Source organism: Opisthocomus hoazin, chromosome 7 (genome assembly GCF_030867145.1).
Source record: "Opisthocomus hoazin isolate bOpiHoa1 chromosome 7, bOpiHoa1.hap1, whole genome shotgun sequence".
Taxonomy (NCBI): Eukaryota; Metazoa; Chordata; class Aves; order Opisthocomiformes; family Opisthocomidae; genus Opisthocomus; species Opisthocomus hoazin.
In genome coordinates, this window is record NC_134420.1 from 60,795,155 (window position 1) to 60,809,161 (window position 14,007).

Consider the following 14,007-nt stretch of genomic DNA (forward strand, 5'->3'; position numbering starts at 1 on the left):
TCATTGAGACTACAATTAAATTTAAAATATGATTTATTATTAAAATACTTTAAGAGAATGATGTGATGCCTTGGTTTTATTGTCTTACGAATGTTATGTTATAAAGATATGTTTTTATGACAGTTTATATTCTCACTGATCTGGTGTTTTCTAGGCTCCAAGCCATGTGTACGGCGGACATAGTAGTCACGTAACTAATGTAGATTTTCTCTGTGAAGACACTCATCTCATCTCCACAGGCGGCAAAGACACAAGTATTATGCAGTGGCGAGTCATTTAGAGGAAACATCAGTGTGAACATACACAGTTGAGTCGACCATGCACAGAACTTATGTATAAGCTGTATATTTAAAACTTAACAGTATGTTTGCAGTTTAGCCTGGTCACTGTGATTTTTGTTTAAAAAATTCTTACAAACCTCAGGAAAATTAAGCCCTGTGCTGGTTACCTTACTCAGTCTAGTGATTTTTTTTTTTTTTTCCATTGTGTCACACCTAAAGAATGATGGTTTTCTCCTCTGTTGTACAATATACAAATGCAGTACAAGTTTAATATAAGAAATGTGGCTTGACAGTTTGCAATACAGTGGTATCAGCAAAATGTGACTCTCTTAAATGTTTTCCATAAACACTGCTAAAATGGTCACAAAAATGCCTTTCAAAGACTGTATATATGTGCTTATTTGTTTCACTATCTACACTTTGTACTGTATATCTACTTATCTAGAAAAATCTATGACAATGTCGAGGTACCGAATAGTTTCTGATGGAGGATGATGAATAGACGCAGAAAGTATAAACCGAGGTGCAAGATGCAAAAATAAGTGGTTTAGGCCTGAAAATGTGAAAATTTGCGTTCTCTTGGGAATAGCACCCCTTGGGTATCACCCATGAGGAGTCGTGTTCCCTTTCCAGTGAATCAGCAGGTTCTGCCCCAGTTTGACCTGAATATCTCAGCAGGGTTTACAGATGTCTATGTGGTTCAGGTATTCCATATGAGTTTAAATTTAAAATCTTTTTATTTGTATATGAACAGTTTCTTTTTGAAAACAAAACAAAAAAGCTTGACCACATCCCCGTTATTGGTTGATATATTTAACTACTATGTATGTTAATCAGCATGATGCTATATTGTACATGTATAAGATTTTAGCAGTTCATAACAAATGGTAAGGCAATCTAGCTTTACTTTTTTATGCTTATGGATATTGTATATTTGTATTTTAAGACCAAGTAGACCAAGTCTAAATATATCTTTTTAAGTGTACCATAAACCTGCAGAGGGTAAAGGAAGTCTTGGAAACCTACATGAAATATTAATGTGTAACTTCTGGCCCCTGTGTTTTGTGCATGGATGGATATTTATAGTATGAAATAAGATTGTGTTTTGCAATGAAGTAATAGTGGAGGTGGTATAAAATGGTTGAGAAGGCCTTATCAATGTTGATTGTGACACAGATTGAAATGTATTGTTTACTTTGAAGAATGTATCTGAAGAATTTTAAAAGAGAGGAGTTCTAACCAGGCTCGAAAAAGGTAATATTAAAATTTTGCTTGTAATGGACAGTAAACGCTAATTCTCTGAACTCTAAAGCACTGGTTGTTTAGAGTGATTCAAATGAAATGGAATCAATAAATTTTGAAACTTTTTTATTACATCTCCAACCTCCTACACTGAAAGTGCAGGACACCAATAAACATGTATTGAAGTGAATTTTCAATGCATTCTTCCTGTTTAGTAAAATACCTTTGTTTCAGCATGAAATACTTACAGAGGAGACAGGCTTTTACTGAACGACACACATTTGTGATTTCTCAATTAGAGCTGCATTTGAAGATATTTGGGAATAAAATCTAGATTTTGGGGTGCATAATTTCATGTGTGAGCATGACCCTGGCAATGCGATCCCTAATGCACACCTGGAGGGTGAAACTCCAGCTTCACAGCAGGGCCAGACGGACACGTCGCATGCTGTCAGCTCCCAGCTGCCGTGGTTCTGCCTCCTGGTACGCGTCACGTATTTCAGCTGGTGGAGGGGTGTCATTCCACTGCGCAGGGTTATGGTCAAGAGCAAGAGCTCCTGGTGATTTCTGTGTGTTGGGAACTCATCCTCAGGCAAGGCTGCGGAAGGCCGGGGTTTTGGGGTCACCGTAACCTGACATTATCTCGCACTGTCACTGAAGGAAGAGGTCTTGCCCCCAGCTGTTTGGTCCTATCCCATGCAGCAGCACAAGAGTTATTGTGGCCATTAGGGAGAACCCAGCTGAGAGATGGACCCAGATTAAAAAAAAAAAAAAGGGCCACCAAGTAAACAACAGCTACTACAAAACAGTAAATCCCTTTCTTCAGTTTCATCATCTCGTTTAGCTGTGCAGCTGTGTGAATCCTTGTGCTGAGCCGGTACAGAGGCAGGAGCAGTGTGGAGAAGCAGGAAATGGACAGAGGAGCACTGGAACAACTTTTGATGGCGATGTCGATCTCCTGCTTGAAGTGTGTGAAACTAAGGCATAATATGCCTACCCTTTCTAGGGTTAATCCAATCCTAAGTGGTCATAACACACAAGTGACAGGTTCTCATCTTGTCTGGATACTTGATTAATTGTGGCGCGATACCTTCTGTTTATTAAATTTTTTTGCTTTTGCAGACGGAGTGCTTTCAGGTTTTCTGCTTCCAGAATTGCAGGTGATTTGTCATTACTTGCGACAGAGAAAACAGGGGCTGCAAATTGGGTTGGCTCGTTCCCTTTTCATCCTTCTCCCACGGTGCTGCTCTTGGGATGTGATAATGTATTTGTGATCCCCTTCTTCATTTTAAACTATTATTCCTTGCAAGAAATAAATGAGGAATCCAGCAAGTTCATCCCTAGGGTTACTGATCAAAGGGGATTTTCAACTGTCCCATCCCATCTGTGCCTGTGCTGCTCCTCTGTTTCTAACTTTTGCCCTGAAATGTGTCTTTGTTCCTCTCTGAAAACCTGAAAAACGTATTAGCTGAATTGGCAAATGGTGGGTAACGTCCTGAGCCAGATATCCGTTTGACGACTGTTAAAGTGATTCTTGTTCCTTTATCCAGGAAATTCTACACAATTTCACCATTGTTATAGATAATCTTCTGCTCTTCTCGCTTCCACCCTTGTTCCTCAGTTCTTGCATTTATTTATTTTCTCTGGAGTGCCCTCTTTTTTAAAATATAAAAAAAGAAAGAGAGAGTTTATTCCTGAACTTTGCATATTTCATGCCCTCAGCAGTACCTGGGACTCTTACGCCTGATTCCGTCGCCTGATAGTGTGTATGCAGCAGTTGTCTGGTCCTGCCCTTGCCTGGAGCGTGAGGCTACTGCTCGAGGCCACAGCTGGAGGCACGGCCGGGCTTCTGCTGCTGCTCCTTCCCGCCCCTGATCTTGGCTGTGGCAGGCGTAGCATTGCTCAAAGGAGAGCCTCATCTCTTTGTGTCTCTTGTGTACTGAGGGTGTCTAACAAGCATTCAGCTGCTCCCTTGCAGCTTTCTGCGGTTTCAGTTCCTGTTTCTTGCTTTTCTTCGCTTCATTTCTGGCATTGCTCTTCTGTGGCTGCAGCTTCTAGGACCACATCCGCCTCAGCCCTTACCGGCACATTTTGCTGCCCTTCACTGCCGGTAAAACCAGCGGCCCTGACTACCTCTCTGATCGTTTTGGGGCCGAGTTCCTGGTTGCTTACTGTATCTGTATCTGTATCCACGCTGCTGCTTGGCCTTCAGCTTACCAATATCGGTGACTGCATCTGCTTTTAGCCCCTTCCTTCCTTGTGTGAGTGCACTGAGGCCATCGACGCTGTCTCGTTTCTCGATCGTCCTCCGTTTGTCTGTGGGCAGCCCTATAATGTATAGCAAGTACTTAGATTTGAAAATATTTTTAAGGTAGAGATTTTTTTATCTGTTGTTGCATGGTGTTTAGCAATGAGATTTTGTGATGTGACACTCGGTACAACAGTACCACTGTTGTATTTGTCCGAAACAGTGAGGATGTGTATTCAGATAACACTTCTGTGTCAGCACGTTCAAAGTGATTAGCTACTGGAGCTGATAATTTAAGACTCAGAGAATAGACACTATTCAGAAAACAATACACGTGCTTTCAAAAGACGTCTTCCTCCTTCTACATGCTTATAAAGCAAACATAGACTCAGTCTGTTTTTTAGGATCATTACGCATTTTCAAGTAGAGGCTTTTCACTATTTTGTTTACCTCTCCTGCTTGTTTTCATAAATTTATTGTACTCCTAAAGGACATATATTTGTCTTATATAAAAATACATCCTACAACTTAATTGTATATGTATTATTTGAATTACTACCTGAAAAATTATTATTACATAGATACTTGCGGTAGTGCTTGGTTTCGACTGGTTGTTGAAACCTGACAGGTATTAGGAATTTCCAGCAGATAAGCTCTACAAAAAGCAGTCTATTATTAAAAATTTAAAAATTATTAATAATTTGTATTGTATATGTAATAATGTATTTAAAAAAAGAAAAACAGGAAAAAGAAAAAGTTAAGAAGGAGATAAATTTAAAATAAATAGTTTTTCAATGCTGGTGAATTAAAACCCCCCCACCATTTCAAATTATTAAAAAACATCCTCTCACAAAGAAAATAATTTTTGTAAGATGGATTATTTTACTATTCTAATTAAGACAAGGGCGTATTTCCTATGTGAAATGTTTGGATGAAATTTGTCCTTCAAACGAATTACTATTAGAAGATATTATTTCCCGTCAAAATTATGTGTGTGGCAAGAGCTTGCAAGGGCAGCCAGACCCTTTTTTGCAAGGGTCGGCATTTCTCACTTCTGCAGGTTCTGCTCAGAGAAGCAGGTAGTCTTTTTGTTGTGTTTTCTCCTCCGCCCCTGGAACTGGGGCTGTTGACAGATCGCTCAATTGCATCCTCTAAAATCCTACAGATGGCAGGGAAAATGTCACTCTAATTACTGGTGGAAAGAACAGACTTATGAGATGCCTAAAGAGAAATCTTTTTCTTCCATCGCTGGCTGGGCTTCACAGCCGCGCTGGAGCAGTCCGATGGCTGCCGTGCCGCTCTCACCGCGGCCGGCTGCCCTTCGGAAGAGGGAAGGAAGACGGTGGAGGATGAGGAGCCAGCTCCTGAGGGGAAGGGCAGACCCGCACCCGGCTCTGCCCGCTCCCTGCTCCGGGACGGAGGCTGCTGGTCGCTGCACGAGTGAGTACTTCAGCCATTCCCGCTCTTGCTGGGAGAGATTTCTGTTTCTCCTTAGTCATGCAGTTCTGTGGCAATTTCGTTTTTCTTAAGGGAACAACTTTGGCTCCTGAATTCATTAAATAATTGTAGAAGGCTAAGTGATAATTCACGTGGGGGTGTTGATGACAGTGCAGCGAAAGCTGCCACCCAGCACTCGGTTTGGCAGACCTTGGTTGTGCCAGGGGCCATGCCAATGGGCTCATCTGTGAAAACCATGCAGGGGACCTTTGTCATTGTGGGTTCCCCTTGGTCTCCTGCCAAGGGTGGGAGTGAAAGGAGTTGCCTTCTTCGGACAGAGCCGCTGCGCTGGTGGTACCACCGGATCTGCAGGTGCTTCCTTTGGACCTTGCTTCTGTGAAAGCTTGAGGTCGTGTACTCCGTGAAGAGTGGTTCTTCCCCACCAGCTCCACAGTCCCAAATTAGCACAGGTGTTCTTTTACCATTTTTTGGCTATCTACCAACTGCGTTAAACTACCTTGGACATTTCCATTCATTTGCCGTGGACGTATCTGTACCTTAAAGGCTGCCTCTTTGGGTCTGGTATGAGGTGCTGAGGTTATAACCATGAGAAAAGTGACCTGTTTTCATGGTCTCTGTGCAAGTGAACAGGTTTTTAGCTGGAGCTTCTGTGAGATGAACATTTTTAAAATCTGACCCGCGGAATTACTGAGAATAAACATTTAGCCAGAGGCAAGCACATTCAGCTGCTCTGTGGATTCTGGCTATCAGTGCTATGTGAGCTACATTTGCTCCAGATTCCAGGTTGCAAGCTAAAGAAATCTGCTTCAGGCTGTTCAGTCGTTATGGTTGGAAAGCAAAACTTAAAAAGGCTGGATGGGTTCTGCAGCCATGTTAGATTATTGTAATTTGTCATCGCCTGGCATTGCCCTCGCACCGCAGAGACGTGCTGAAGAGGGAAGTGTCTGCTTGAGGCAGCCTGAAGAGAACGCCTCTCTCTACAAAATCAGCTGCCTCGGCAGTTCATTCTGGATTCAGTTTCTCATTAAGATAAATGTCAATGTTTTAGGGCTCCTTCCTTCCTGCCCAGCTTCTCCTTTTCAGCAGCTTTCATTGACATCATAATCCCGAATTTACGACATCAGTGTATAACCACAGGGGAGGTTGTTATGCCAGAGGTTCAAGTGTTTTGGCCTCCTTACAGCACCTAAAAAGAGCAGGAGCTGAGCTCTGAAAGTCTCTGTCTATGGCTTGAACAGTTGGAGAGCAAGCTGACAGGAGGCTCGGTTTAAGTGAAAAGCCCTCTGGCATTTCCCCTGTGCACGGCTCCTGTTCAGCGAAGGTCTGGCCACACGCAGTTCAGCAGCCTGGGGAGCCTCTGGCTGCACGAGCACAGCATCGCCTCTGGGCCGAGATCTCTCGGGCTGGCTTTGGGTGAGAACGCTGCTGCTTTTGTTACCCTGCCGTGACAGGCCGGGCCTCTTCCTAAAAAGCTCAAGCCCAAACAATCTTGACCTTGCAAGAGCAGGACCGAGGGGATTTTAATAATAATAAAACAAACAAAACGGAGCGGCTCCTTGCCTGGCTCAGTACAGCCTGCTCTGCAAGAGACGGCAAAGGTACAGACTGTCCTCCGCGGGCACTGCGTTATCCCCTGGCGGGGGGTACGCCGTACCAAAGCACAGGCTTTGCAAACCCTCGGGTGGGGCTAAACCCTAAGCTGGGGCAGTGTTTCTTCAAAGAAGCCCAAGTTACTTGTTAAAAGGAAAACTGGAGTTGTCAGGTGTGTTTGTGTTTCCCATTCCTGCCCTTCTGCCCTCACCCTGGCATGAAAATGCATCACCTGGGGATGCTGCTGGGGAGGCTGGACCACCGCTACCTGCGAGTACGGCAGGAGGGTGTGCGGCTGTGGAAACACCCTCACTGGTTTGGGTTTTGCACGCTGGGTGCCTACACGCTTGCGGTTTACTGGTGTCTTTTCCTTAAGTTGCGTGTAAAAGTTGTTAAGGAAGAATCAGCGGTGGCCTCGGACAGGTAAGACCGCAGCAGGTCCCCGGGGCCTGCCTGCAACGCCGAGCTCCCCCCAGGCGCCTGGAAAGCTGCACCTTCCCGCTCCAGCCTTCCTAGCGACTGTAAACCCTGCTCTCCTGAGGCATAATGGGAAAAATAAAAGCGCCAGCGGGCTCCTCCCTTTCCGAGAAGAGGTACTGACTATCCCCCGCCACCGTCTTGGGAGCGCATGTGGACCCTTCCTTTCCTCGGCTCCCGTCTTCACTTGAGGAAGTGTGATAAAACAGAAAGTACATCAACGGTGTGTTTTTTCCTACTTACTCTCTGCCTTTTCCCATACCGCTCCCCCTTCCTGTCTTCTTTCTCCTCTTCATTCATTCTTCTTATTTTTACCCTTTTCATCTAATTTCTTTTTCTCTCATTTTCTTCTTTGAAAAAATTCCCAAACCTCTGTACTTCCCTCATTTTTCTTTCGTTTCCATTCTCTTGTTCCCTTTAGCTCCTGCCAGACTCTTCTGCCACTTAGTCCTTTGTTCCAGCCTCTTCTTGTTCTTTCCTTCTCACCCCAAGACTGGATGAAGTCTTGCTAAAGAAGCCTGGGTTTTTGGGACTCTCTGGTTGCAGCCCTGCCATAGCTTCTGTCCCCGCAGCGGGGACCACGCCGGCTGCCGGTGCGGGCGGTGGGTGGTGTGCACTCCTTCACCACTGGTGCCTCACCAGGGCTCACTTCTGGGCTGCCACAACCAGTCCCCAAAGGTGGGACCTAGGCCTTGGCCAAACGGTGCCGAAGATCACCGGGAATGTCTAAGTGGCCAAGCACATGGGCATGGCGATGGGTGAAAACCAAACATCCAGGGCTAAACTCCTTTGAGTTTTGGGAATCTTTGGATCTCACTTCAAGCCCGAATTTAGTAATCGTGTTCTCTCGGCCCCAGTGAGGTGTCTGTGAAATTGCAACCCAACTTCAGCTTTGGCAAAGTTATGAGTCACGTTGCTGCCTAAAGAACATTTTTTTAGGAATAGGTGCATGTGCGTGTTGCTGGACGCAGTATAATGAATTGGTATAATGAATTCCTCTCACGGGTTCACAAGGCTAAATCCTCCATGCTTAGGAAAAGCCTTCCAAAAAAGTGTGTAGAACGAGCCATTGTGGACATTCGTTTTCTTTGAAAAGAGGCATGTATCTTTGCAGACAAGCCCGCAGGAAAGCCTGAGAGTTTTCAGTGAAAGCTCTGAGCTGGACAAATTCAGCGGGGAAAAAAATCACCAGGAGACTCTTGCTGCACCGGCGTGTGGCTCTGGACTTGGCATTGACTCACTGAGAAATGCCAGTGTGGGTGCGGAGGGGGCAGGTCCATCAGGGTTTGCAGTGCAGGAGGTCACAGCCAAGAGAGATGTGACCCTAGGGCAAGCTCTTTGCTGGGTTGTGCAGGGGGCTTCGCAATTAGGGACAGCTGCGAGGGGGAGCGGGAAGGCCAGCGAGGCCAGGAGGATGGAGATACATCCTGGTGGGTGGGGATTTCCCCCTGGATGAAGAGCAAGTGAAGCGGCAAGACTACAGTCTGAGAGTATATATTTTTTCATACAAATGAACAGGTTTGAGTCTTTTAGAAGACATACAGTTCTGACAGCAATATAGTGTAAGATTTATTCCAGCAAAACACTTATTCCGTGGTTCAGTCATGGCTTTCAGTCAACACAGTGATCTGGTGGACACTTGAACCCATGAACGTTGATGAAGAAGCCTCGTGGATTCTGATACAACCAAGATTTTTAGCACTGCTCTTCTATTTCTGTGCCGTTAGTGGCCAGCAATGTTGGCATGTGTAACAGTACATAAAATTTCTTCTCCTTTTCTCTCTTGCTGCTTTATATAAAAATAGATAAAACAGCTGATATAATTGACCGGTAACCTCACATACTCTGCATTTCTGCATCAGTTCTCAAACCGCCTCATGGGCAATTAAGCCTCCCAACCCTTTGCAAGGGCAGGCGTTGCACAAGTTTGAAGCCAGCGAGGTGTTGCAGCTTGCCCAAGGACGGTTCCTCTTCCCGGGAGGCAGCTCAGGTCCTGCGCCGCGGGCGGTGGAAACCACCCCGTGCCCTGCACGGCCGATCCCAGCCCCTCCGGGGCAGCTGCCGGGGTCCGGCGCATCAGTGCTGGGGCACGCGGTGGTTGGAGTTTCAGCCCTTGTAAAGACTCGCGAGCCTCTCCGCAGCATCAGGGCCCCTTCATGCTGCGCGGTGTACGTGGCCAGATAAAAGCCTTTGCAGAAGACATTTTTGCTTACTCTAGTTTTGTAACTTAACGATGGCGTGATTTACATACATATCTTTGCCTACTTGATTTGTGCCTGTTATAAACCTAGCTTTGCAAAACTACATTTTAAAAAAACATTTTCTCAGTGAACTCACATATGGATTTGCTCTTTTAATTATGTCTTAAGTTCTCGTACGATTACCATGAAACTTTCTAGTTTAATAAGCATCCTCCTTGCCTTCTGCTGCCTCCCATATGTTGCATGCGCTGGTCGGTGACCCACACTCTAAAGGATTAGTCACGTGATAGTAATAAGAAGATAGGTTTTATTTTTGCTCATTATTTCTTCATACGCTTGCTACCTTCGGCAACCCCATCACAAATTATGTGGATGAGTTTCTCCAAGCCACTGTCACTCACGGGAGACTGCAAATCAGATCTGTGCTCTGAGACACTTGTTTCTTTATACAAATAACATAGATTGTGCCTTCTAGGAAGTGCAGGATAATTGCTTATAAGGAAGGACTATAAGCTTCGGTTTCAAACAAATGAGGAGGCCCCCTAGTAACAGGGGGAGCGGCTTCTTTAGGAGAGACCTTCTCTGTCTGAAGTGAGCTTAGATTAATTGGTGGGGTGACTTGGGAAGGGGATGGCACAGGCCTGGTATGGGACAGGGAAGGCATGAGCTGGGCTCTGTGCTAATGAGGCAGAGAAGGGGTGGAGGTTCCCTCCCCCGGCCCTTCAGTAACTGTCCCTAATTATTTTTTTAACATTTTAGTGGCCACTGAAAACAGCAATTATTAGATATGCATTAGCCAAGAAACAAGCATGGCCTTGAATACAAAGCATACACATTGTTACTACCACGGGTTTTGTTGCTGTCATACTGTTGTTGTTGTTATTATTGTTGTAGTATATTTTTATTTGGTAGGGAGCTGCAGTAAGCAGCAGCAAGGCATGACAAGCCAACGGGGAAATCGGTCTCAGGCAGCAAAGCTATGGGCAACATTTATTCTAGTGGCATAGGCTACTACTACAGTAAAAAGAAGTTTTGTATTGGCTTGAATATCTGGAAACCTTAACTTTTTGGAGAAGTGGAAATGAAAATGTAAAGTATTTACCCCAGAAACGGCTCCCACTGCTTTTCACCGCACGTCCTGCACAGGCTGGGCCGTGCCCCATCACCTCCAGCACGGCCCCGCAGTCTGCTTGCCCTGCCCCACGGCCACGTTCCCCTGAGACCTGGCAGAGCTTCGCAGCCCTACATGCTGCCCCGCACCCCACCTTCCCCAGCCGCGCTCCCGGCAGGTCCTCGAAACAGCCTCTGCACGCAGGCAGAGGGGCTACAGCTTGCTTGCCCTCATGGCACATGGGGGTGGAGGTGGGTCTCAAGGAGCAGTAGGAGCGGTGTTAATGGGGACAGGGACATGCTAAGCAGCCATTTGTGTTCCAGACATCATGTGCACACACTTGCTAGCTGTCTGGAAACCCACTGCCTGCTGTGGGATTGCACGGGTTGTTGGGGGGGATTTTTGTGCCCACATTGGATGAAGCAGCACTGGGAGATGGACCCACAGACGGTCAGTCTGGAGAGCCTTTACTCTTGAGAAGTGCCTGTTAAGTTATGGTGACCTGTGTATGAAATACCTGAGAAATAACTGCAGTATTTGGTCCCTCATTGTGCCAGACCCTTGAGGATACCTGAGCGATACCGCTTCCAGCATCACTGGCGTCTGGGAAGAGGCAAAAAGAAATGTGGAGTGGGGCCGGGGAAGCTCCAGGCTCTGGACCTGCGAAGAAGCTGGTCACAGCGGTGGAGATCTCACCACGGGGTTCGGGCTGCATGAGGGGGCTGGTGGGAGGTCAGGGGCAGGAGAGGAGAAGAAGAGAAGAGAAGGAGAAGAGAAGGAGAAGAGAAGGAGAAGAGAAGGAGAAGAGAAGGACAAGAGAAGGAGGAGAAGAGAAGGAGGAGAAGAGAAGGAGAAGAGAAGGAGAAGAAGAAGAGAAGGAGAAACGGCCCTGGGGTGCAGCCCGGGAGGAGAGGCGGCGGGGAGGAGCAGCGGGGCTGGGGGCAGCCCGGGGCACCGGTTTTCACCGGGCGCCGGTGCGCAGGGCCCCTGTAGCGCTGGCAGAGGAGGGGCCCGCAGCCGCGGCGCTGCCCCCGCTCCGGCCGGAGGGGCTCGGGGACGCGGCACCCCCAGCTCACGGGCCCCTCGCCCCGGCCCCGCCTCAGCTCACCTGCGCGGTGGCGGCGGGGGGCGCCGGGCCGGGCCGGGCCGGGCCGGCCCCCCCCCCCCCCCCCCCCCCCCCCCCCCCCCGCGGAGGCCGAGCGGGGCGGGGCGGCCCCGCCACGCGTGGGAGCGGCGGCGGCGGCAGCGCTTTGTCCTGCCCACCCGCACCCAGGCGCAGGCAGCGCAGCCGGGCGGGAGCCGGCAGCATGGCCGGGCCGGCGCAGGGGCTGCCCGCCGCCGCGCTGCCCGGCTGACGCCGCGGGGCCCGGCGCTGCCGCTGGGGCGGTGCCGCCGCCGGAGCCCCCCCCCCGCCCCCGCCGCCCGCCCCCGGCCCCGGCCGCCGGTCCCCGCCGGGAAGATGAGGTGAGCGCGGGCGGGGGATGCGCAGCGCCGGGGCTGGGGGGGAGCGGGGGGGGGATCCGCCGTTCCCCCCGCGATGGTGTCACGCCGTGGGGGGGGGTTTCCTGCGCGAGCGGGAGGCGGAGGGGAGGTTAAGCAATGCGGCGCTTCCCCGTCCTTCACCGGATGGATAACGCGAGGGGGTGGTGACATTTTTGGCGTGTTTGACTGTCAGCGCCTAAACCCGTATGACGGATTATCCCGGCGGCTGCGGGAGGCTGTAAGCGCCCTGACAATCGTGCTGCGGGGGCTGGGGGGCGGGGGGGTCACACGGGGGTCCCGCCGCCCGCTGCCGTGCCCGGCGGGGACCGGGGGGCAGCCCCGCACAAAGAGGAGCTCCGGCCGGGGGCCGCCCCGGGGGTTCTCCCGAGCATCCCGCGTCGGTCGTGCCCCGTCTCCCGGAGTCTCCCCCTCGGCAGGCAGCCAGTGCTCCGGCCCGGAGTTTTCCCGAGGTCAGTTTGTCTATGGTGGATATGAAACGCAAAAAAACCCAAACGCCAAACCCCACAGGTCTCCTGCAGCCAGAGAAGTGCCTGCTGGAAGGCAGGGAGGGAGGAAGACGTGATTTGTTTTGGTTCCTACTCTTCCATATCTGTCTCTTTCCTCATTATTCAAGAGTTCGCTTGAGCTGTCAGTATCTCAGAGCAACCCAGCCTCTGATTCATCTCCTAATGCCAGTGATTCTTTCCACTTAATCATTATCTTTAGCAAGGTAAAACCACTCTGGGAAACCTTAAAAATGGAAATAACATTTTGAAGCCAGATGCCTTTCTGTGGTGCCCGATCCCTGGATTGCAAGGTTGGCGTTGCTCCTAGGTAGTACAGTGGAAGGCTAAAAACCTTCACCTGTGTTTACAGTTCCATTTGCTCCCAACACTGTCGTGTGTGTCGAAGGCCTTGAGCTGTGTCAATCCATTTAGTCATTTATATTATCATTAGTTTTCTTCACTTGCTTAAAATTGTGTTCTTGGGGGGGACCAAAAGCACAGAAGCCTGCAGTGTCATGCAACTGGTGGCCTAGAACCCTCTGGTCTCCACAAAAATGTGTATCTCCATCAGTCTTACCTGGTCGGATGGCGACGCTGCTCAGAGACCTCCAGAGATCAAACACAAGAGATGGCAGTGAAGTTTCCCCTTGCTCTCTCCCATTCAGTTAGTAGCCCACTTGGTAGAGCTCCTCCCTCGTGACGAAGGGTGGTAGAGCTCTTCCCCCATGACGAAGGGTTGGTGGAGCTCTTCCCCTATGAAGAAGGGTTGGCAGAGCTCTTCCCCTATGAAGGAAAGCTGACTCTGACTCATAAGCACATCCTTCATCCCCGAGGAGGCACCACGGGGCTAGCTGGAAGGCTGGAACAATTTTGAGTTTCTCACACAGAGGGTACCCTGCTTCACATGAATTTCTGCAGTTGGTTGTGCTTTGTGTTGGAGGAGGTAGCAGGAAAGGGAGAGACCCATAAAGACAGGCTGAATGAGGGTACCGTAATGCACCCAAAGTCATCCCCACCGTGAAAGCTAGGGCACTCTTGGAAGAGGTGTGAGCTGCAGGGCATTTTGGAAAGAAAAAGCAGCTTAACTCTGGGAGGGGCTTCAGGACTTCGCTGTGTCGTCACTTTTGACAGTGATGGACAGGGTGCTTCTCTAGGTTGGACACCCAATGCTGGGCTGTGCCCGGTGTAGGAGGGGGAGCAGCAGGCAGCTGGGCTGTGTGTGCTGCTGGGCGCTGCCTCGGACCCCTGCCCTGCGTTTCCCGTGGGACGCGTGGTGTCTGCAGGTGTATCACACTTAGAATAGTCTTTTCTTATAATTACCACTTCTAATTTACTGAATTTACCACTTTCATATCTTAACAGACATGCTTGTTTTAGCTTTTTTGAATGAATCCGTGTTTTCAAAGGTTTC

The 14,007-nt window shown here is 48.8% G+C and overlaps 2 protein-coding genes and 1 long non-coding RNA gene across 4 annotated transcripts in view; 2 read left to right on the top strand and 1 right to left on the bottom strand.

The window, feature by feature from the left end:
• Positions 1-1,713, top strand: part of EML1 (EMAP like 1) — a 92,160-nt gene extending 90,447 nt beyond the window's left edge. For both annotated transcript variants that reach the window (XM_075426506.1, XM_075426507.1), the window contains one exon: positions 155-1,713. In XM_075426506.1, the coding sequence (XP_075282621.1) occupies positions 155-280 (126 nt within the window). In that variant the 3' untranslated portion in view covers positions 281-1,713. The remainder of the gene's footprint in view (positions 1-154) is intronic.
• On the bottom strand, positions 1,633-13,267 carry LOC142361973 (uncharacterized). The gene is made up of 2 exons (XR_012764565.1): positions 13,174-13,267; positions 1,633-3,851 (listed from the first exon to the last, which is right to left on the bottom strand). It is a non-coding gene; the product is annotated as an uncharacterized LOC142361973 (long non-coding RNA).
• EVL (Enah/Vasp-like) overlaps positions 12,006-14,007 on the top strand; it is a 161,748-nt gene continuing 159,746 nt past the window's right edge. The window contains exon 1 of the mRNA XM_075426522.1: positions 12,006-12,072. Coding sequence (XP_075282637.1) covers positions 12,068-12,072 — 5 coding nt within the window. The 5' untranslated portion in view covers positions 12,006-12,067. The remainder of the gene's footprint in view (positions 12,073-14,007) is intronic.